This window comes from Lasioglossum baleicum, chromosome 16 (assembly GCF_051020765.1).
Source record: "Lasioglossum baleicum chromosome 16, iyLasBale1, whole genome shotgun sequence".
Lineage (NCBI taxonomy): Eukaryota > Metazoa > Arthropoda > Insecta > Hymenoptera > Halictidae > Lasioglossum > Lasioglossum baleicum.
The window spans coordinates 9,673,385-9,695,877 of NC_134944.1; the positions used below are offsets into that span (position 1 = coordinate 9,673,385).

General features: G+C 37.6%; 4 protein-coding genes across 14 annotated transcripts; 2 read left to right on the forward strand and 2 right to left on the reverse strand.

Moving 5' to 3' along the window:
* The first annotated feature begins 2,819 nt into the window (after positions 1 to 2,819).
* LOC143216737 (uncharacterized) lies at positions 2,820 to 8,782 on the forward strand. Of its 2 annotated transcripts, XM_076440067.1 has the most exons (11): positions 2,822 to 3,683; positions 3,773 to 4,036; positions 4,114 to 4,243; positions 4,337 to 4,502; positions 4,578 to 4,758; positions 4,826 to 5,184; positions 5,258 to 5,414; positions 5,648 to 5,779; positions 5,939 to 6,056; positions 6,172 to 6,326; positions 6,432 to 8,782. In XM_076440067.1, the coding sequence occupies exons 1-11, from the start codon at positions 3,040 to 3,042 to the stop codon at positions 6,532 to 6,534; spliced, it is 2,409 nt and encodes an 802-aa protein (XP_076296182.1). In that variant the 5' UTR covers positions 2,822 to 3,039; the 3' UTR covers positions 6,535 to 8,782. The 2 variants fall into 2 exon arrangements, 1 of the variants encoding a protein (XP_076296182.1); XR_013010618.1 differs by lacking the exons at positions 6,172 to 6,326; positions 6,432 to 8,782 and having other exon boundaries at positions 2,820 to 3,683; positions 5,521 to 5,779.
* Mpc1 (mitochondrial pyruvate carrier) lies at positions 7,032 to 13,122 on the reverse strand. Of its 3 annotated transcripts, none has more exons than XM_076440123.1 (4): positions 13,104 to 13,122; positions 8,065 to 8,180; positions 7,824 to 7,924; positions 7,032 to 7,369 (listed from the first exon to the last, which is right to left on the reverse strand). In XM_076440123.1, the coding sequence occupies exons 2-4, from the start codon at positions 8,118 to 8,120 to the stop codon at positions 7,215 to 7,217; spliced, it is 312 nt and encodes a 103-aa protein (XP_076296238.1). In that variant the 5' UTR covers positions 8,121 to 8,180; positions 13,104 to 13,122; the 3' UTR covers positions 7,032 to 7,214. The 3 variants fall into 3 exon arrangements, with proteins under 3 accessions (XP_076296238.1, XP_076296237.1, XP_076296236.1); XM_076440122.1 differs by lacking the exon at positions 13,104 to 13,122 and adding an exon at positions 8,270 to 8,418; XM_076440121.1 differs by lacking the exon at positions 13,104 to 13,122 and having other exon boundaries at positions 8,065 to 8,263.
* Positions 10,714 to 18,198, reverse strand: Wts (serine/threonine-protein kinase warts). Of its 2 annotated transcripts, none has more exons than XM_076440055.1 (5): positions 18,063 to 18,198; positions 16,552 to 16,933; positions 13,787 to 16,469; positions 13,354 to 13,631; positions 10,714 to 13,209 (listed from the first exon to the last, which is right to left on the reverse strand). In XM_076440055.1, exons 2-5 carry the CDS (start codon positions 16,828 to 16,830, stop codon positions 12,778 to 12,780), a joined length of 3,672 nt encoding a protein of 1,223 aa, XP_076296170.1. In that variant the 5' UTR covers positions 16,831 to 16,933; positions 18,063 to 18,198; the 3' UTR covers positions 10,714 to 12,777. The 2 variants fall into 2 exon arrangements, with proteins under 2 accessions (XP_076296170.1, XP_076296169.1); XM_076440054.1 differs by lacking the exon at positions 18,063 to 18,198 and adding an exon at positions 17,188 to 17,562.
* Fy (fuzzy planar cell polarity protein-like protein) lies at positions 18,077 to 22,371 on the forward strand. 7 transcript variants are annotated; one of them, XM_076440091.1, is made up of 7 exons: positions 18,077 to 18,231; positions 20,558 to 20,609; positions 20,698 to 20,813; positions 20,874 to 21,266; positions 21,328 to 21,525; positions 21,607 to 21,806; positions 21,884 to 22,371. In XM_076440091.1, the coding sequence occupies exons 3-7, from the start codon at positions 20,736 to 20,738 to the stop codon at positions 22,239 to 22,241; spliced, it is 1,227 nt and encodes a 408-aa protein (XP_076296206.1). In that variant the 5' UTR covers positions 18,077 to 18,231; positions 20,558 to 20,609; positions 20,698 to 20,735; the 3' UTR covers positions 22,242 to 22,371. The 7 variants fall into 7 exon arrangements, with proteins under 7 accessions (XP_076296206.1, XP_076296212.1, XP_076296205.1 ...); XM_076440090.1 differs by lacking the exon at positions 18,077 to 18,231 and adding an exon at positions 18,632 to 18,768; XM_076440093.1 differs by lacking the exon at positions 18,077 to 18,231 and adding an exon at positions 18,775 to 18,999.
* The last annotated feature ends 122 nt before the right edge of the window (positions 22,372 to 22,493 follow it).

Sequence of the window (22,493 nt, forward strand, 5' to 3'; positions counted from 1 at the left end):
CCGATTTAACCGCTTACCTCTCTTCGCGCGGTATATGCGAGCCCCGCCTTAGTCAGACTCGTCACAACTCGTCCCTGGTCCCCTACCGCTCGCCTTCTTGTTCTTTTCTCGTTTCTCGCCTCTCACCCTGCCAGGCTGCGAACCTGCGAACCTGCGAGCTTGCGAGTCTGCCAGTCGTCAGGACAATTATTCCTACGTCTCCTTTATTTTTCCCTTTCACGAAATTTCAAGTGTCTACGTAGTAGACCAAAAATTATTTTATAATCTTAATGTTGCATTATTCTTTCGAGTACATTTTTATGTGTTCTTCTGCCAAATCTAACTATTTACATACGCTAATCCGTGATTACATCTAAACACATACAACATATGTATACGTACATACGTGAAGTAGATGTAACGCACGTTTTACGTATAGATATGACGTATGCGTATAGTTCCGATCGAACAATCTACATAAGTACATATGTCGCATCATTTATGTACACATGAATACATTCTACAATCATTTTACGCACAATTGTAGAAATTTATGTCCGTTGTCTTTTCATTTTTCTAGCATTCGTGCTACAGGTAGCATTAGAAAAATATTCGCGAAACGTCTCGCTTGATCTTGCAATTTTATAGAATTTTTTGGAGAAATTTCTTAACGGAAACTCAGCGTCGTGAATGAAGTAAATATATATGTTTACGTATAAGTACGCGCTTGTAGGTATGCAAGTGTAATGCTCATTGTCACTTACTCGACACATAAGAGAGATGTAAGGATGAAAATATTTGTTTCGATTTTCGAGCCTTGCAGAAATAGTTTCTCTACATGTGGAAAGTAATTTCATATCGATGATCGGTCAATTCTGTGGATAATATTCAAATTACTTAAAGAGCAGGTTACAGAAACTGAGATACGGTCCTGATTTCAACCGTAAACCGCCTGTCTGGTTGAACGCGCACCCGCGTCCCTCGAACGAGAACGAGCGACAGAGAGAGAGCTAATGCTTGCACATTCGATGGCAGAAACCTGTTCCTTCGAAACTTTTTACTTTTTTTAACCATTAGGTATTCTTATTACTCGAAACATGTATTCTATGAAAAATTAATTATCGATAGATATACTATTCGAGTTTATCGACCACCGAACATTGGTCAATTAAATTTTATTTAACCGTTTCCCTCTTGGTTTCCCTTTTTTACTTTTTTGCCTTTCTTTCTCTCACTTCTTTCTTCCTTTTCTACCATCTTCTTTCTTTCATGTTATTCGCTCTCCTATACTTCTATCTACCTCTTCTCATTCTCATTTCGTCTCGCTTTATCAACTCTTTTTCTATTCGCTTAACAACGATCTCTTTCTCTATATCGCCGCCTCTCTCTCTATCTTTAGCCTCCCTCCTTTCTGTTCCCTAGCCTGCTCCCCACACCCCCTCACCCATCCCACTTTTTCTATCTCTCATTACTTAGTTGTCAGCACTCTCCACAGACAATACACTTTTTACTCAACTCTGGAGCCATTGTCGTGGGAGATCGGAATTTCAACAGAGAAAACCACCTATGTATAGGTCAACTTATTTATTTAAATAAACATCTGTATATACAATATGCGACAAGTTATTTTGATCAACACGACGAAGCGTGTATATTATTTTTCAATCGTCTTATTCTCCCCCGCGTGTTGCTCTCTGTTGTTTTGTATGTATACATTTGTATATATGTATTCTAATTGTAAGCCAAGAAACTTTGAGAAATATACAATATTATAATGCTACAACGAGTCGATGAATATTTTTCTAAAACACCTTATCGTGCAAGAAACGATAACGAAACAGAATTCGTTGCTTGCAAAAACGATTTATACAACTTTTTTCCACGGAGAATACAAAATTAGTAATTGATATTATTAAAAAAAGTTGTTCGTGTGTGAACACGATATAATATTGTCATATAAGAGGATGCGCCGACGATAAGTTATGTATATGTAAAGATTCTTCCGAAGAATATTTCCCACGTTAACGTTACGAGTTTCGAACCCAGACCATGTACGATGCATTACAGAAATTTTCTCAGGATGTAAAGATGCATGAACAGCCGCATTAAAGTACGACGAGACCCCCAGCAAGCTGTCTCCTCGAAATACTTGTTTAGGTATGAGAGATTCTCTTTTTTTTCGCAGATAAATAAGGGTGAAGACCTGTATTGGGACAATAATGCCACAGCCAGCGGAATACTCATACGTACACTTGGGAGAGTCAAGTCTGGGGGAATGGGGGTCGATGGACCAAGGCGCTATGAGAATTATCATAATAAAGGATATTTAAATGTTATTTCATATTAAGCTATACTTTATTTCTCTCTCTTTTTTTCTGTCGAGGCTGCTGCTGCTGCTGCTACTGCTGTAGCTGGCATACCTTTCATCGCAAAATTTCTATATTTTTTATGTAATTTCATGATTACGATAAAATAAGCAGAAAACTTCAATGCCCGACAAAATATTTCGAGACGCAAACACGTTCTTCTTTTTTCATAGAAACTTCTCCGAATTAATTACCAAAGTACATAACGAATGATTCACTTGAATAAAGCCGAACCGTTCCTTTTCATTGTTTCTCCTTTAGCGAATTTTTAGGGTTGTATAACCTAAAATAGAGGAATAATACTTGCGCGTCGAATCGAACGACTAATACTGTTGATTACATATGTACGCACTTGTCTTTCTTCTTTTCTTATTATCAATTGATAAGTTACATTCAACTGGATAATGCGGAATCAATGACATCAGAACCGATGCACTATGTATATGTATACATGTAGGTGTAGGAAGTGTAGGTAGTAGGCAGTAGTTAGTAGGAATAGAACATATGACAAACGAAAGCGACACGGGCACGGCACGAGTGTAAAGTGCAGAAAACGTTTCCGGTGGATTCGATGAGTTTATAACATTTCTTAATGTGGCTAGTGGCTAGTGTGGTGTGGAACGTAAACGAACGTCCGTTCGCTTTTGAAACGTTTTTCATGTCTCGAAGCAGCTAACAACAATTCTTGCCAAACATGGAACACGTCAATTCGAAAATCTACGTGATAGTGCTCGCGAGCCTCTGTTTGGGCGTTGTCGGTCAATATGAATGGCAAGCCAGAGATGCCTTCGACGAAATTCGCTTCAAAATGGACAAAATCAACGAAGAAAATTGTCCTATACAACACCTCGGAGATCTTTACCTGCCAGAAGACTCAGTCTCTCATTTACCCGATATCAAAGATATTAATATTAATCCCGTGTTCCCTAATAGGACTGCTCTGTTGCATCTGCATAACATGGCACTCAGTAGATCCTTTTTCTGGAGTTACATTCTACAATCACGATTCATACGTCCAGCGATCAACGACACGTATGATCCAGGCATGATGTACTACTTTTTATCGACGGTCGCCGACGTTTCTGCAAATCCACATATAAACGCCTCTGCTATTTATTTCTCGCCAAACATGTCCTATTCTCCGTCCTACAGAGGATTTTTCAATAAAACTATGCCCAGATTCGCACCAAGAACTTTTAGGGCTGACGATTTCAACGACCCAATACATTTGGAGAGAATATCTACAAGAAACACATTTACCGTGCAAGATCTCGGTGCTTTCGCAAGCAGTAGTCTAAGCCAAGATTACACGACTGACTATTATCGTATAAATGAATGGTAAGTGGAAGCAAGCTTTGTTAACAGAGCGTCGAACAAATCAGTTTTATTGTATATGTGATTTTATATCGCTCTCTATTTATACGCAGGTATAAAAAATGGTTGCCAGACAACGTCAAGCAGAGACACGACACCAAAACTACGTACCAAGTTGCAATTCACTATGCCAATGGCACCAATGACACTTTTACATTTCACGGTCCACGAGGTGCTGACGAATATCCTGGACCTGTAAAATGGACCAGACCGTACTTTGATTGCGGCAGATCGAATCGTTGGTTAGTTGCAGCGGTTGTACCAATTGCAGACATTTATCCGAGGCATACAGGGTTCAGACACGTAGAGTATCCAACGTATGTACAAAATTATAACCAATAGTTACATCCATTTAATTGTTAGTCTCAAAACTAACTAACACGGTTAATTTCAGATATACAGCCATATCCGTGATAGAGATGGATTTTGAGAGGATAGATATAAATCAATGCCCTAGAGGGAAAGGAAACATCGGACCTAACAAATTTGCGAACACAGCAAGATGCAAACCAGAAACTACAGAGGTATTAGATACAAAAGAAAAAAGAATTAACTATTTTATACTGCAGCGAGTAGCATAATTTATGTATCGATTTGAATTTGCGTCGTACTCGCAGTGTGAACCGATACACGGATGGGGTTTTCGTCGCGGCGGATATCAGTGCAGATGTAAGCCAGGTTTTAGGCTGCCAACTGTAGTTAGACGCCCTTATCTGGGAGAAATTGTAGAGAGAGCGACTCAAGAACAATACTATAACGGATACGATTGTACTAAGATAGGATGTAAGGTTTCTGTTCCAATCTTTTTGTTCTTTTGTTACATTGCACGTTTACTAATCATGATGTTTGACACTTTAGGGATTCATAAAATGCCGGTACAATGGGAGAAGGCAAAGCCATACGTTCGAGAAAAATACCTCGAGCAATATTACCACTATAGAAATTACTCATCCGGGGCAGCATCTCTGAGAGCCGAGAAAGTGAATATCGATCAAACTCTCAAGTTTATCTTGAGCGTGAATTCACGGACGTGCAAGAGGTGTGTTCAAAATATAATTATAACTATAGAATATGAACATCGTAAATCGTAATCTATGCAATTACAGTTACACGCAGGAAGAATTAACATTGCGCGGAGATATAGGTTTCGGCGAAAAAGAATTCTTTGAAAACGAAGCAAAAATGGCGACTAGATTAGCGAATTTTATTAGCGCGTTTTTACAAATCAACGATCCGCACGAAGTTTATTCTGGTAAACGAGTAGCCGACAGACCTCTGACAGAGGATCAAATGATCGGAGAGACTCTAGCTCTGGTTCTTGGGGATACCAAAATCTGGTCTGCAGGAACATTCTGGGATCGCAACAAGTTCACAAATCGAACACTCTTCGCTCCATACGCTTATAAAACTCAGCTGAATACACGAAAATTCAAAGTCGAAGATTTAGCTAGGTTGAACGATACAGGTAAAGGTTTGCGAAAGAACGGCGTCGCTCGATAAAATGTCGACATTTAACCATACGAGAAACATGTTTTCAGACGAGGTCTACACGAAGAAAAATTATTTCCAAGTACTGAAACAAAGATGGGCAACAAACTTTGACGAGTTGGAGAAGTATTATATGAAAATTAAAATTAGGTACAACGAAACCGGAGAGTATTTGAAAAAATACGAACATTATCCGGATTCCTACAGGTAAGAACGAATGTATTATATGAACAGAATCAATGGGGGAAACAAGATTTTTCTGTAGTCATTGCAAATCGCAAATTCTGTCGCATCAGACAATGAATTTTATCAGGAACAATGCGTATGCAACGCGTGATCAAAGGCTAAAGAGATTTGGTGCATGGGATGGGGAGCAGGAGGAAATTTATCTCTCAAATAGGATTTATTTTAATGTGTGGGAACACGCAACGTCTGTACAGGGCAGCAAACTTGAACCACGGCCATTGGACAACTCCGTATTTCGACTGTAACGGTAAAGTGAAGAAATGGGTAATTACCTATGCATCCCCATTTTTCGGTTGGGACAGTTTGAAAGAGAAACTGGAATTCAAGTAAGTATTTTTGTCCACATGGACGACCGAACGGGGTTGTAGTATGTGCATGCGGGATCGAATCCGAGGTACTCCACCATAGGGATACGAAACCAGTTTCGCCGCGAAGAAAGAGAAAGAGACGAACCGAGATCGCGTTTTATATTAACATCTTTACAGAGGCGTCATAGCTGTTACTATGGACCTACTTCAGCTCGATATTAATCAATGCGATGATGTGTTCTATGCGCCGAATGCATTCAAGGGTAGCCACAAATGTGATAAGAAAACCTCATATGTAAGTTACCGGATATCAAACTCTTTTCCTGTTACTGATTACATAAGTATCTATATTTGTTCGCGATAAGAACGACTAGAATATTTTTTATTCGTTTTCGTTCTTGCCTGCACAGTGTGTGCCCATCCTTGGTAGAGGTTTCGAAACGGGTGGCTACAAATGCGAGTGCAAGCAAGGTTTCGAATATCCGTTCGAAGATCTGATCACGTATTACGATGGCCAGTTGGTGGAAGCTGAATTTAGTAATCTTGTCAACGATGCAGAAACCAGGTTGGTGAAGTCGTTCCTCATTCCTGAATTATTTACACGTCCATCTATCTAGTTAATTATTAATTTACAGTCAACAATACGAGATTCGATTGTTTTGTTTTCTAGGTACGACATGTTCAAGTGCCGGCTGGCTGGTGCTGCATCCATTCAAACTAGCTGGATACTGTTAATCGCCTCGACGATAGCGTATTACCTTTCCAGACGCTAGCTATATCAAATAGTAATAGTCATTTAATACGTATTTTTGTAACGCAATTCGGTCCGTGGAGATTTTTAGTTGTTATACACATTTACAGTATACTAGAAACGCTATACATATAATCCGTCCAATTTAGATGAATAGCACTGATTACGAGACTAATTGAATTTTAAAGATTTTATGTAGCTTGTATATTCTATAGTGAAACTACTCGAGAAGCGTATACAATATTATTAATCGGTTTATGCTAGGTTCAAACGACACTCATGAGTATGAGAGGAATAAAACAAAAGAGCTTGTAAACGAGTGGCATCGGCTTTATATGCCTAACGTCGCAACATTGCCATTACAAGTTGTTACTTAAGCACATTTTTGTACTTCTTATATTTTTGATAATACATAACACTTATAATATTAATGTACCAACTAATTTTCTATTACCTCCTCCGCGTTCGAACGTCGATATTTCTTACGTTATTCGATCAGACATAGAAACTATAGAAGTATTTAGAGTTTAGTAGTAACTGATGGTTATATTTAAATTGTACATAGTATCGTGTATTTTAAGAATAACTTATCAAACTTTGGTAGAATGCAACGATATATACGCTACAAAATGGCAATTTGAAGAAAGGACTTGAACAAGAGCTTTGTACTTTTAAGAACATAGAAATAATTATTCAAAGCTGTTACTCCTTCTTGCTTGTAAAATGATGTTTAATAAATCTAGCACCCTGCGTCAATTGTGCACCTTCGTTAACAAAGTGGCACGAAAACAGGAGCAAATTTCGTGGCTGCACCTTCAGAGCGAATCGCATAAACATTGCAGAATATAAGCACAAAGCTGAAACAAATTAGTACATGTGTATTCATTTGTCAAGTTCGATGCGCGTGGTTAGATCAATTTCGTAATTCATTTGTTATAATCAGACCGCGAATCTTTATGCGAAATAAAAATGTTCTGCATCATTTCACCCTACATTGAAAACAACGACGTATCACCATTATTAGATTTTTCTAATATTCTATTTTATATTTCACCCACCTGATGTCTCCATAAAAGCATAAAAATCCGCGATCTAGTTATAATAAATAATATATTTGGGATTTCTCTGATTTGAGATTGTTCGATCAAAACAACAAAAGACTAAAACTATCGCGAACTCGACAAATGTTTTGGGTGATTTTGATACAAGTTCCTACGTCCTACATGTTCTTATGCACTAAATCTACGGAATGAATTCTGAAAAAAATTATTTTACTTGTAGCGGAAGATGTAATAAATTTTTCAAACTAACCAAGCGTCATTTTTCCACTAATAAATTCAGGATCTCTTCGTATATCGGCGATCGCAGCAATCGGAATGCCCCAGTTAGCTATAGGTCCCCAAAAATGTGTACTGAAACAAAATAGCGATTTTTCTATGTCAAAAATGTTTGCAATAAAACGAATGTATATATGTAGTGTGACGCGAGATTGATTACGAGATCGGAATATGAACAAGCGCATGCACGAGTGTACGAAGTTTGTGTAGCTTGCCTCATTAAATACTCTCGTGTCTCTTTGCTCGACAGAATCTTCCTAACACGATTCATCTTTCCGGTATTTCTTCGTTTCTTTCACAACGAATTGATTTCCTTCGGAAGGAAGTAAACCTGTAAGAGGCAAATATAATATACACAAGTGACTTTGAGGAAGCGACTAGTATCAGTCTACAGTTATATAAACGGTCAATAGTACAAACATTTCTCCACCAAGCAAAAACCGTTCGATAAAAAATTTCGTTTCGAGTATCGAAGTATATGTATTCAAAGGAAGATCACTTTTATACAAAGAATATGCCATTTTTCTTCGTGCAGCTGTATTTAGCAAGTGTTTTTCTACTGTAATGAAATATACCTATATATGTATATAGAGAACGGTAACATCGTCGATAGTACTTTGCGGTGGAACGCGGGAGAATTTAAAAATGGTTGGGTCAGAATTGATACTAACTTGATTCACCTACTTGTTACACTTGTAATTTGTAATTGTCTCAATTAGAAATTGAGAAGTTGACGGTTGAAACTATATATAGGCGTAAAAAATGTTTATTTATTATAATTGCGATCCATTTATTATGTTTGCGAACACTGAGTCTTTCCCTATAGTTTCTCGAGGGAACGCTACTAATATTTCACGATACAAAATTCATTTCTATCCACTCGATCATTTTTATGATATCTATATATGTATATATATATATATATATATAAAACAACTTTATACAACTAAGCATTGAATGTATACTTTTAATTTAAAGTAGTTATTGAAAATATATACAAAAATTTGATATATTAAAATATCATACAGTACAATACGTATACGCCTCTCTGTTTTGCTTCCATATCGTAATTACAAAAGCAGAAAAGATAATACAAAATGTACAACCGCATACATGATTCAAAATCACTTTTCCTTTCGCGCGTAAGTTAACAGATCTTTATATTATATTGTAGAATTGCGTTAAATACAATTTATAAGATAATGAAACTAAGCAAGAGCATTCGTCCGTAACGGCGTTACAATTAGTCGTTCTAGCCTAGTCGAATCGAGTCGAGTCGAATATAGTCGAATATGCAATGTCTCGCCGAATTCAATCGAAGAGGGGTCGGTACGAATTTAGACGAGACAAAACGAGACGAGACGAGGCAAGGCGATGTGTGACGAGACGAGATAAGGCGATGTGTGGCGAGGCGAGGCGAGACAAGACGAGCTGAGTCGAAGCGAGTCGAGTCGAGCCGAATCCAGCCGAACGTCACTTGGCGCAAAGTTTAAACAAATACATAGTACGTTATATTTTTACGTTTACGCAGATAATATTTAAAACTAATTGTAAGTGTTTATGTACATGTATATATCATGGTATAAAAATATTTTATATTCTGTACGTAGTGAGTGATTTCGACAAATCGATCAACAAATCGTCGAATTGAACACGTTGTCCGCCTATCATTTACGAAGATATGATACGACTTTCTGTTCCTTTCAAGTTTGAAAAATATGATTTATTCAGGACGTTACTACTTTATGTTACAAATATATAGGTATATTATTTTTCTAGGCAACTTTCAGTCTCACTGTATGAAAGATTTTCGAATTTTCGAAAATTCTTCCGGAACTTATGATCCAGAAGAATTGTTTTCAAGGCATACAACGTGTTAACAGAGTTAAGGAACACTTATATACTCGTATCGCTGTGTAGATTATTGTAAACTCGTTTACACGTACAAATTAATTGTTCTAGAATGCGACGGATCATCGGTGACCATCGGATGGAATCTTTCGACGAAAAGCATTTGAAACGATTTTTGAACGATCGATAAGTGGATAAAATATATGTATGGTGTGGAGCAACGATTCGTGTGTTTCGTGACGTATCATTACGTTTCACGTTATTTGTCGTTTCGTATAGTTTCACGATCGATTGTTTGCAATACCTGTTCGAAATAACAGAAGAGCTTTCAACTGAACATTTGTTATTAGTCATTAATCCTTCAATTCTTGTGCCATTCTCACGTACATCATCTATCGACTAAACTTACGAAAATAAACTTTTACGATACAACGAGCAAGAGAGAGTCCCTTTGGTATTTAGTATTCATTATTTTCCTCGCTTCATTTTCTTTTTTTCCCAGTAATTTATTTCGTGCTATACAAAATGAATACATCGAAGTGTTCCAGAAAAAAATGTTGATCGTTGCTCTCTACTGTAACGTTCAAGCAACAAATAAATTTGATCAAATACCAAATTTTGATCAGACGACAACGAAAAAGACGAAACGGCAATCACAATCGCAATCACAATCACAATCACGGTTACAGTCACAGTCAGTAACAATTACAATTACAATTACAATCACAATCAGAAGCACGTAACAACTGAAACAAATCCATGTGGCAGTGTAGATTATGATGAATAAAAAGATCAGAATTACGTGGAAACGTTGAATGTTCATTTTCCTTCGTATCGTCCGGGACTCGAGAGTAATTTCGAAATAGTAAATGAAAGAAGAACACGAAAGCGAGGAACAAAGTGTTTCGTAATGAAAATATTATGCAAATCATACGATTGTACATGTCGTATTACCGTTCCGTTCGGCAGGAAATGTTTGTTTTACTGAAATTGAAATAGTTGTATTACAAATATTACAATCAACAGATTCGATCAGTTTCATCAGTACATTCATATCTAAGAAAACTTATTCGTTAGGAAGTAGTTTACGAATGATAAAAACTCTCTTAAAGAAAAGTATGAATAAAGCGATTTCTCATAACATTAGTAATTCGCGTTTTTACATGAATTATATTAACAATCTTTCTGTGCAACCAATCTCTCTAACCGCCAGTCTTTCACTCTTTCCGGAAAAGTTTCTTACACACAATTATCTGCAGTTATTCCGAAAAGACGCAAGAGACATACGAAACGTAAACTGTATGCAACGCTATAGCAAATTAATAACACTTTTTTTAAAAACTAAAACAAGTAAAGATAGGAATAGAAAGAAACGATAGCGAACCGAGAAAAAGACAGAGAGGAGGGTGAAGGGGTGGAGTGGAGAGATAGAAACTAAGATTCGACGATTAAAAGCAGCATAAAATGTACAATGAACACATTACACATCCATTCAAATATCTGTACAGTACTAATGAATATTTAGGAATAATTATTTGTAATAGCATTCAATGTAAAAAAAAGAATGAAGTTAAATAAGGTCGATACATTTAAAAGCCACATTATTCTAATTACCTGCAATATCACAGTACTTGCTGAAACATACAAAGTTGTGTTTCCGATAGGCACGGAAGCCAATTCAAATGAGAATGGCAAGCACAATATCATTCCGTTCACAAACATATATATATGTATATACATATATATTTGCACATACATATGTACGCATAACACATATATACATAGATATACACCAGCCATCGATCATTTGCTTTCTTTCCTCTCAATTAACCGCCATGTTCGTATTAGTATTCGAAATTGTGAATATTGTATATGTATACATACACATTTCAACGTAAACGAATTGGGAACCGTTTCGAAAAAATCATAAACTTTCATGAAGAGCCACAAATCTATAAAAACTATCTTACTTCAAGCTATGCTGCATCACATTCTAATAATAAAATTCTAGAGATTCTATTATAAACTCATAATAAATGCCCATAAATTTGGATTTTGCGACCACGCATAATTCTGTCCTGCAATCGTTGTGATTTTAGATTGATTCAGCCCAAAATTTTTGATACATAGTGAAATATGTACCCAGCGTATCTCCTACTATGAAATAAATGATAAAGAATTCAATGGAGTTGGGGAAGTAGCCACCAAAGGCCTTTCTAAAATAGCAGAAAAAGAGTTTAATAAAGTGTGGTACTGTAAACTAAATAAAAGCAAAAGAAGAGCGAAGGAAAGTAGAAGAAAGAAGAGTCAAGTCGAGTCGGAAGGGGCTGGTAGTGTAGAGTAGAGTACAGTAGAGTAGATTAGAGTAGGGTAGAGTAGGGTAGGATAGGAGAGGGTAGGGTAGGGTAAAATAAAATAATATACAATAAAGTAAAGAGAAATGAAATAAAGTAACGTAAAATGAAGTAAAGTCAAGTAAAGAAAATAAAAGTAGAGTGAAGTAAATAAAGTAAGATAATGTAATGTAAAGTGAAGTAAAGAAAAGAGAAGAGTAGAGTAAAGTAAATAAAGTAAGATTATAATGTAATGTAAAGTAAAGTAAAGAAAAGGAAAGTAGAGTAAAGTAAATAAAGTAAGATAATGTAATGTAAAGTAAAGTAAGGTAAAGTAAGGTAAAGTATAGTAAAGTAAATTAAAGTAAAGTAAAGTAGAGTAGAGTAAAGTAAAGTAAAGTAAAGTAAAGTAGAGTAAAGTAAATAAAGTAAGATAATGTAATGTAATGTAAAGTAATGTAAAGTTGGAATAGGCATAACGAAACGCACGGACGTACACAACATCAGAACTAAGGAACAAGCGTGAGAGTTTTTGTTTTCGTTTTCATAAGCTTATAGTACGGTATACGGCGTTCCATTGAATCGACAGCAACAATTTCACATACCAATTCTAATGTCGTTCGAACCGAAATTCTTTCGAACAATATTTACAAAAATCTGACAATCGAACGTGAGACATTGCGAATCATTATTTAATATCTCGGGGACGAACGAAACTTGCTTGTGAATCTTAGCAACCTATTGTCAAACGTAGACAGGACCTTGGTTGTCGTTATCGTCTAAACTTATCCGACTAGGGTACGCAGGACCACCACCGTCGTCAAAGAATCGTCTAAACGTGAATTCGAAAAAACCATGGAACGGTTTTCCATTGTCCAACAACTCATCCGATTTATTGGAATCGGATGATCCGGAATTTCGTAATTTCTCGGGATCAACCGGATCAAAGTTGCTTGTATCGGTAGGATATTGTATTCGAGGTATATGAGGTGCCACTTGTCGGCGCAGGCCCTTTTCAAAATCGATACTCGCGAAAAACGGATGATTCTTTACTTCGTCCGCATTCTTACCTAGTCGACGATCGGCACCAACGCAAAGCTTCAATATCAAATCCATACCTTCTGCGGAAAGATTCGCCTGCTTCGGAATATGTAGAGACGTCTCCCAATTAATCACCTGTAACTCAACATTTATTTTTACATGGATATTATGTGTCTCCTTTACCACTGCTTCCTATCGCTCTACAAAATCTATTGCAGTTTCCCGCCAAATGTTGCAGACTAAGTAGAACTGAATAGAACAAAATCAATTACTATTTACCTTGTATTGTGTTTCGGCGGCTGAATTGGCGAGGAACGGTGGGGAACCGACCAACATTTCGTACAATATTACACCGACGCTCCACCAGTCACATAACTGAGTATAGCCTGTCCTTTGTAGTACTTCCGGCGCAATATAGTTTGGGGTCCCAACCAATGAGTGTGCCAAACATCTTTGATGTTCTCTATGCCTCCTACGTTCCAAGGGCTTTAACTGAATGCAACGGCACTCGTTGTTCCAGTCGTCAGCAGGGTCCATAGAATCTTGTTTCCCATGACCTGTTTTCATAACAACGAACATTTGTTCACGTTGCATATCTACCATAGTTTTATTAGATTAGATTAGATTAGAGTAGACTCGATAGAAACTGTATCAGCCTATTTTCAACGATTCTAAATCAAGATTAATTTGTTGTCGACGACACTTGTCTTACCATTCTGCTGGTAGTACTTGGAGTTATGAGTCCAACGAAAACCCGTACACAGTCCGAAGTCTGTCAACTTTATGTGGCCATCCCGGTCGATCAAGATGTTATCCGGTTTAATGTCTCTATGGATAAATCCCATCTTGTGTACACTTTCTACGGCGCACGTAAGCTCGGCGATATAAAATCGTGCCAGTGGTTCCTTGAAAATGCTGAATTTGATCAGCAACGACATCAAATCCCCACCGGGTATATAATCCATGACAAAGTACAAGTTGTCTTTATCTTGAAAAGAATAATAGAGTTTCACTACCCATTCGTTGTCGGCTTCTGCCAATATATCTCTTTCAGCTTTAACATGGGCGACTTGATTACGGTTTAATACGTCCGCTTTTCTTAATGTTTTCATAGCATAATATTGATTCGTATCGAGTTTTCTCACTAGAGTCACTTCTCCGAACGCGCCGACTCCGATCGGTTTAATTTTCGTGAACATCGATTTGTCCATCTTTGCTCGCTTCAACCTGATATAATTCGATTCCTTTTGCGATAACATTTTCCTCATTTGACACTGCGCTTCCGCGCTCAGACCTATTTTAGCCATCTCCGTTTCAAGCTGAAGGCGACGATACAGCCTTTGTTTATGAGACTTTAACACGTTCTCAACGTGCTGTTCCATAAAGAATTTAAACGCTTGCGGAGAATAATTACGGACCTTGCAATCCCTGCGTTCTTCCTCCTTTTCTTTGCTCATGTGTTTGCGCTCTGGTATTGGAGATTGATGCTTGATCTTGTAAGGCGAAGGTGTATTACCTCCACCCCCTTTCGCTCCGTTGTTATCTGTTGTATGACTATTGTTGTTGTTATTGTTATTATTATTGTTGCTGTTAGCATTACTATTACCGTTACCATTGCCGTTACTATTTCCGTTACTGGTGTGGTTGCTAGCGATGCAAGCAGCCACAACGATATTGGTAGTGGTGGTGGTAGTGGTGGTAGTAACGGTGGTACTGCTGGTGCAGGCAGTGGTAGTAATCGCAGTGGCGCAATTGTTGTTACCGCTGCTATTGTTGCCAGCAGCGTTGTTACTGCTGCTGTTATTGTTACTGTTAGTTCTACTACTCAAACAGACGGACGCTACCGGGGGTAAGGACGGTGTTTCCATTGGATGCTGACAACTGTCCGCGGGTGAATATTTTCTTTGCAACGGAGGATGATGCGCAGCCACCGGTGACGACCTCAGGCTTGCATTATTCTCTATCGTTGCGATACCACTAGGCTCATCGGTGGTCGACGTCCCATAAGGCGGAGGAGGAAGCGGATGATGCATACCTCGTTGCGCTGCCAACGCTTGCATCGTTGTCGCATAACTTGGCGGTTCTGTGGTCGGTACACCAACCGAAACGCTCACGTTCACATTGCTATTGTTCGTTGTTCCAATGTTATTCACTTGCGCGTACGCGGGCGGTGGTGGTTGTTGCGAGGTTTGTTGCTGTTGTTGTTGCTGCTGATGTTGTTGTGGTTGTTGTTGTTGCGAGTGTTGTTGCTGCTGTTGAGATTGTTGTTGCTGCTGCTGTTGTACTACTGGGTGTTGATGTTGGTGTTGATGTTGCTGCGGCTGTTGTTGCTGTTTTTGTTGAATGGACGAAGCGTAGGACGGTGGAGGTGTCGGTGTGTTGCTAGTGGTAGAAATTGGTTGCGGAGAAGTCGGCGCGATGGCAGTTTGCAAGACGGGTTTCTGTACCTGAGTACTCTTGACCGATTGCATGATTATCGGCGGCTGTGTCTTGGCCTGCCGCGCGCCCCATGCTTGCAACGGAGTAGGTCTGGCCATAGAAGCTTGCGTGCTCGGAGATATAGCTGTGACCGTAATGGGACTCGGCGAACCAGCAGAAGTCGGACCTGAGTAGATTCCAGACGACGGACTTTTCCGATAGTCTTGCTGAGACTGCGTAGGACTCTGCCTGTTTTGTATGGAGACACTGTAAGACGGTGGTTGCACCGGCCCGGCCGATGAAGAAGAAACTATAGGATACGGCGGTGGTGGTTCAACTTGAGTATTAGAGTTGTTATTACCGGTTTGATATATACTGAGAGCCTGTATTTGCTGGGAGAGCTGCTGTTGAACCTGAGGTCCGTTTTGAACGATCATAGGTTGACGACTATTCGAATTGTTGTTCGAACTTGCTACCGGACTTGTACCCCTTTGCGGTAAATTCACCGACGTCGAAATAGGTCCAGTATTGCCAGGTATGGTGGGCGGTGGTCGTGTAGGAACCACCGGAGCAGGAGACATACGCTTCAGCATTTGCTGCATATTAGTCGGCACGTTTGGCTGATTATACGGGGCGTGAGGCGGCGGCGGTGGAGGCGGTGTAGAACTGCATCTAGGTGGCGGAGGAGGCGGTGGTTCTCGCTCTACGAAATTACTCGGAGAATATTGACGACTCAATTGCGTGTGTGGACTGAGCTCCGTCAATCGAGGACTATCGGATCGCGAGCTTCCCGCTCCGCTATCCAACACGGGGCTGCCGCGTTGTAAATTCAATTCTCTTTCCAAACTTGGTTTCCTTATAAGTTTGGTGTTTAATTTACCTAGTCCATTCAACGATTCTACTTGTGCTTGTTTCAAAAACTCTATAGCTGCATCCAAACGCCAACTGCCCAGCTTCAAAGCTCGTAACGCAATTTCCTGTGTATTTAAAAATTTCCATTGTGTTATGTTACGTTATGATGTTCCATTTCAAAAACGTTTAGACTTTAAACTGACTTACCTCGGAGTAACCCATTGCTAATAGTTGTGCTAGTAATTGTCGTTGATCCGATTTATCAATGGTAGAACCCGAAGCACCGGAGAGACCGCTGAGACCAGATGCAGAACTAATACCACTGGTCGTGGATAACGTAGATATAGTACTCGCAGCACTGGAACCTACTTCGCTGGCTCCTCCAATATTTGCGAAGGGCAGCAACGAATTACGAATTTCAGCCAAGGCCTTCTGATGGTATCCGGAGCCACGTGTGCTCGATTTATTAACCGCGGGTGGATTCATAGTGACCCATGCTAGGTCCCTTAAGACCTAGCTTTAATCCGGCTGTGATATATATATGTATATATGTATATATATATACACACACAAGCACGCATACATACATCTAAAACATAATATTACCGCATATTCTTAGAGCGTTATAATACTTCTACAGTACATTTTTGTTGTGTTCCATACAACATCGTTCACAGCCATTACTTTTTCCATTAAGATTTCATGCATTAACCATATAAATAAATAATTCGATCTTACTAGACAATTATATAAGTTATCGTAAGCCTGGCGTTATTGCTATAGATATTAAACGAGTCCCTGCAGAAAAAAAAAGACAACGAAATAGAAAAACAGAATGCTTACTGAATCAGTTTGACGTTAGCAAGTCCTTGTGTAATATCTTTTCAATGATCGTACAATAGAAAGTGCACACAAAACCCATTGATTTCTGTAGCTAATGCCAGCAGACATTGCTAATTATAATACTATTTTCTATCAAAGTACTAGCGATTGTACACGCTATGAAAGTTACATTGATCTCAATGCGTCAACAGGCCCCGAAATATGTTATTAATTATCTTATAAGTTTCTGGCATAGCGCAAAATTCTTTTAAATCATCCATAATTGTATGTACATATACACACATGCATATGTATACATACACGTGCATACGCATACATATATACATACATACACGAACACGAATCCAATATATTTATATGTACTACATCCGCATTGACCCGCGCGCGGGTGCGCATACACACATGTACACGTGTGTATGTATGTATACGTAGAGGTACGGGTATATGTATATATAATTTGGAACCATCTATTATCGAATAAAATACACTCGTATGTAATCTCACAAACGTTTCTCCGTATCTCTGTGCATGATGTCGAGATCGATCTGTAATCTAACCTATTCGTTAAATATCTAACCGATCATTTTCGAGAGTCTTTTACATATAAAATGAGCTACAGTAACACACTTTTCCCGAAAACAGCCAAGCATTGGCGAACAAATGTCTTGAAATAAAGTTCGACCGATGCAACAATCGGGAGAGAACGACTTCAAAGCATATTCTATTCTCACGTTTCCACAGAATCCATGTGACGAGAGTAACGTGTACGTAGAACTTTTGCTTCACTATTTCTCTTTACGATCAATTCTACGATATTTCGATACACAGTCTTAATTAAATCAGCAACAACAAAGAAAGATACAGCCGTAAATTACCAAAGTAACTGGCAGCCATTTTGAAGTGCCACATTCCTACACCGACTTGACACTCTTTTTCGTAATTTGCGGTGTACACAGAGCTTGTGCGCGAAAAAATAAATTCATCTCTGTAATTGATCTTGTAATATTTTTAACATACAATATTTCGTATTAGCCAACGTACGCGGTAGGTGACCTTTCAAAACGTATATTCGAAAGAATAATCGTCCAAGCATATTTCTTCGATAATATACAACTGCAGTTGGCTCTGCGTACCAAATAGTAGATATCGAGATTATACTAATCGTTTCTATTCTTCTGTGTATTAACCGAATCATTTTCTACGTTCTATTCGTACACAAGACATTTAAATCTATATACTTATGTAAATAGTATAATTTTCTTTTAAGGTTATGCTTTCCTGGTAACAATTTTCTCTCGAACTTTACTTATTACTTCATGATTATTGAAACTATCGGATGTTATTTTTCAGAACTGTACAGAACGAAAGGAATAAAGTGAAAATAAAATATATAGAAACGTAGAAATAATTCACGCGGAAGAACATTTCCGTCTTTTTCTTATTTTTTTTTGCCATTACAATAAGTTACAACAACCCGACGAATCGAGTGATTTTTCTGTCGCGTTTAATCCTTTCAAATGACGTATTTTATAAGTCCAGTCGTAAACAGAAAATCAACAAAATTAAGTTAAATTCGAGAAGGTAAAACGAACAAGACCAAACAAGACTAACTTAACATAACGTTAACCATGTTTTATATGTATTTAGAATTTAGATACATGTATACGTATTATGCGTATATACATACATTATGCTTTCATAATGTAGGAATTATTTGCTGAAGTTTTCATTTTACGAATACATACATACATACAATATACTTTAATTTTTACATGATTATTGAAGAATTTTAACGAAATACATCCGTAACATGTAATTATAATTACTTTAAATATATATATATGTATACATTTTTACTGCGAATTGTTCAGCGTTTCGATTAGATGACGAAAAGATACCAAATCATAACACAGCTCCGTTAAGTTTTAGAAAAAGAAAGAAATTAACGGGTCTTTGAGAAATTATAAAGAAATTTACTAATTCTATCATCCACCATTCTGACAATGAATCAATGAACGTTTCTTTCACTATTTACCTATATGTATGTATTATGTATGTGTATATATATGCATGTATGCACCTTATGTGTATACATATTACATACCCAGCTAACCAGGCGTGCCTTGGGCAAGCCGTGCCTAGGGCACAGATCGGCAAATCATTGTCCAATCTACGCTCGGAGGTGCTCAAGTCCCGATTGGCTTAATTTTGGACGACCGTAGGACCAGGGTTTGGACATGGGCATGAGGTCGGCATCAGGTCGGCACGAATCGGCCGCATGTGCCTTTGTGGCAGCACTGTCGCACTGATGTACCGCATGCCGAATATCGTTTTACAGGTGAAACAAACAATTCCAATGCCGCTTTTGCAAAATTCACATGTTTTTCTATAAGCGAGGGTGAAACTAATATCCTAATCGCGATATGGAGCAACAAAAAATGAGTATACACATTCGGAGCTAATATCCCGTACATTACTACCGGGCCGGTATATAAGAGAAATTGGCGAAAAAAAAAATACAAATTTTATTTATTTCTCACATTTGTTATTTTTCCTAGACTGCGGATCTTTATGCGAAATAAAAATTGTCTGCATCGATTGCAAGAGACATAATCTAAAATTTGCATTGCCGTACAATTTTCTTTACAGTTCAATTTCAACTAATTGAATACACTTATATTTTAAAGATGATAAATAAAAATGATTTTATCATCTCCGCGCGAATGGCAGTACTCGATAAGTACTGTCCATCTGATTTTTCTAGACGCCCGAGGCCAATAGAAGAATATTCAACTTTTAAAGCGACCGAGTTTCGCCAATTTCTCTTATATACCGGCCCGGTAGTAATGTACGGGATATTAGCTCCGAATGTGTATACTCATTTTTTGTTGCTCCATATCGCGATTAGGATATTAGTTTCACCCTCGCTTATAGAAAAACATGTGAATTTTGCAAAAGCGGCATTGGAATTGTTTGTTTCACCTGTAAAACGATATTCGGCATGCGGTACATCAGTGCGACAGTGCTGCCACAAAGGCACATTCGGCCGATTCGTGCCGACCTGATGCCGACCTCATGCCCATGTCCAAACTCTGGTCCTACGGTCGACACTAGCTCGGCATATGCGCGCACAGGAGGTCGACCAAATTTAGATTTTTGGTTGGCTGGGTATGTATATTAAAAAATAACAAACCGAGAAGAAGCAAGATCACCTGTGAAATTTAAGTTTTGGTTAGAAATTCGTATTCATCCCATTTTAGCGGATAACAAATCGAATGATACCATTTTCGAAATAATTGTAATAGATATACAATTCATCGAAACAAAGAGTTCATTTTAGAATTGAAATAAATTGCTATTATATCCGTAGCGTAATCAAATCAGAACCAGAATACCGATTCGGAGGTTGGAATGAATTGAAAGTAAATGATTTGTATTTCATTGTAAAATGTGTGAAGCGCTACAATTTATTCAGTAGTTTAGATTTTAATTTCGTACACTTGTTATCAGGTATCGAGTTCGCATAAAGGAGAATCGCTGCTAACATCATGGTAGCTCATATTATGTGTTTAACATCCTCTGGAGGAATTCCATTGTTTTCTCGACAAAAAGGAGAAGGAGATCCGGTGAATAGATAGGAAAGTTTATACAAGAATTGTTTGGAAATTTATTTTGATGTTTTCCAGATGACATTTTCGAAAATTGCATCGCTGAATGGTATTCACATGTTTCTTAAATCGCAAGACATTCAACTTATGTATACGGACTTACCAGATACCACTGTTATGTGGAAAGAGTTCAATGAAAGCATTACTTTGATAGTTATCGCGAATGGAACTACAAAGTATATTTTAAATGAATTTCTCGATGCTGTTTTTGGGGCAATGGTTTTATTTGTTGGCATAGACGAACTAAAGAGCGCAAAAAATATAGAGAAACTTAAGAAGGACATGCGTTCTTGTAGCCCACTTGTCGATAATTTATTACAATGTCTCGACGCAGGAGATGGAATTTCATTAAAAATCGACATCATTAATATGACAGAATGCATTATGTGCCTTGAAAATAACATACTTCAGGTAATCGAAATTTCACATAATTCGCTGATTTTCTTAGATATTAAATAACAATATATTAAAGACTTGTTTAGAAGGCTACATGGAATGTTTAGATTCCATGTACGGATGTATTTTAATACACGGCTGCTTAGCTGTTGCTACGGAAGGATGGTGGAGCTTGAATCCTATCGAAAGGAAATTGTTAATAACGGTTGTAGCTATTGAAAGCGTTTGTACAACACGCGACATTCCAGTATTTTTACCTTATAAAAGTCCGAATGTAAGTACTCTTACGAACAATTCTACAAACATAACTATGTTGAAGCAGTAAATTACAAATATAATGCAAGAGGCAACATAGGTGGCTTTCCGATTAGTATCTGTTACATTGATCAATCACATAGAAGTGTTAGCATTATGCGGACCAAATCCAGAATTATTGGAGGTTGAGAGATTGGCTGTACAGTGCTGGAAGAACTCCATTGATACTTTAAATAACGTTGAACTGTACTATCCAAGGAACTTACCTATTTCGATGAACTTGGATTCAGAAGCGCTTGGGTAATATTTTGGATCACTTTGTATAGATAACTCGTAGGACATTTTTAGGATGCTTCTACTCTCTTTCTTGTTTTTAGATTTCTTCTAGTGAATTATAAAGTGCAAAAATTTGTACTTTGTAAAAACGATCGATATGCTAAAACTAGAATCAGCGTATCTCACAGACTAGACATATTGAGAACTTTTTATCATCAAGCTGTTGAAACTTTTATATTATCTTCAGTATCCGAAGATGATAGTAACAAAGACGATGGGAATTTTAGCAGTGTTAAAGAAATATATTTATGTTCGGAATATCATAAGTGTCATGCAGTTAAACACAGCGATCACATACTTTGCATTCTATATGCCTCCGTAGTTCCTACGAACACTATGAGATTAATTTGTCAGAAAATATTGAAAATGTTGCTTACGGATAAGCAAAATTGTTGGTAAACGAAAGTATATACATTCATTTTACACTTTTGTATTGTACTACTATCGACGAAGTCAGCATAATTCTTCCCCCTTCTTTTAATATTGAATTTTTATACCTTTTTTTTAATAAATGAATAATGATAATAACGATGAGTTATAATAGTTATAAGTATATGCGTATATACATATATATATATGTATACCTTTTACATTTTTTCGTGTAATTCCAACCAAGTGCAATTTTTTCGACATTTTTCTTGCACGTCATTC

What these genes read in the sequence shown, in the direction of transcription:
- LOC143216737 (XM_076440067.1), top strand. Translation starts at nt 3,040, where the DNA reads ATGGAACACGTCAATTCGAAAATCTACGTGATAGTGCTCGCGAGCCTC. An exon ending in AATTCACGGACGTGCAAGAG is followed by an intron (nt 4,759 to 4,825) that starts GTGTGTTCAAAA and finishes ATGCAATTACAG; the next exon opens with TTACACGCAGGAAGAATTAA. An exon ending in CATTATCCGGATTCCTACAG is followed by an intron (nt 5,415 to 5,647) that starts GTAAGAACGAAT and finishes ACGTCTGTACAG; the next exon opens with GGCAGCAAACTTGAACCACG.
- Mpc1 (XM_076440123.1), bottom strand. Translation starts at nt 8,120, where the DNA reads ATGAATCGTGTTAGGAAGATTCTGTCGAGCAAAGAGACACGAGAGTAT. An exon ending in ACACGAGAGTATTTAATGAG is followed by an intron (nt 7,925 to 8,064) that starts GCAAGCTACACA and finishes ATTTTGTTTCAG; the next exon opens with TACACATTTTTGGGGACCTA. An exon ending in TAGTGGAAAAATGACGCTTG is followed by an intron (nt 7,370 to 7,823) that starts GTTAGTTTGAAA and finishes AATTTGTTTCAG; the next exon opens with CTTTGTGCTTATATTCTGCA.
- Wts (XM_076440055.1), bottom strand. Translation starts at nt 16,830, where the DNA reads ATGAATCCACCCGCGGTTAATAAATCGAGCACACGTGGCTCCGGATAC. An exon ending in TAGCAATGGGTTACTCCGAG is followed by an intron (nt 16,470 to 16,551) that starts GTAAGTCAGTTT and finishes TTAAATACACAG; the next exon opens with GAAATTGCGTTACGAGCTTT. An exon ending in CCGCCGAAACACAATACAAG is followed by an intron (nt 13,210 to 13,353) that starts GTAAATAGTAAT and finishes GTTGAGTTACAG; the next exon opens with GTGATTAATTGGGAGACGTC.
- Fy (XM_076440091.1), top strand. Translation starts at nt 20,736, where the DNA reads ATGGTAGCTCATATTATGTGTTTAACATCCTCTGGAGGAATTCCATTG. An exon ending in TACCTTATAAAAGTCCGAAT is followed by an intron (nt 21,526 to 21,606) that starts GTAAGTACTCTT and finishes GAGGCAACATAG; the next exon opens with GTGGCTTTCCGATTAGTATC. An exon ending in TTGGATTCAGAAGCGCTTGG is followed by an intron (nt 21,807 to 21,883) that starts GTAATATTTTGG and finishes TCTTGTTTTTAG; the next exon opens with ATTTCTTCTAGTGAATTATA.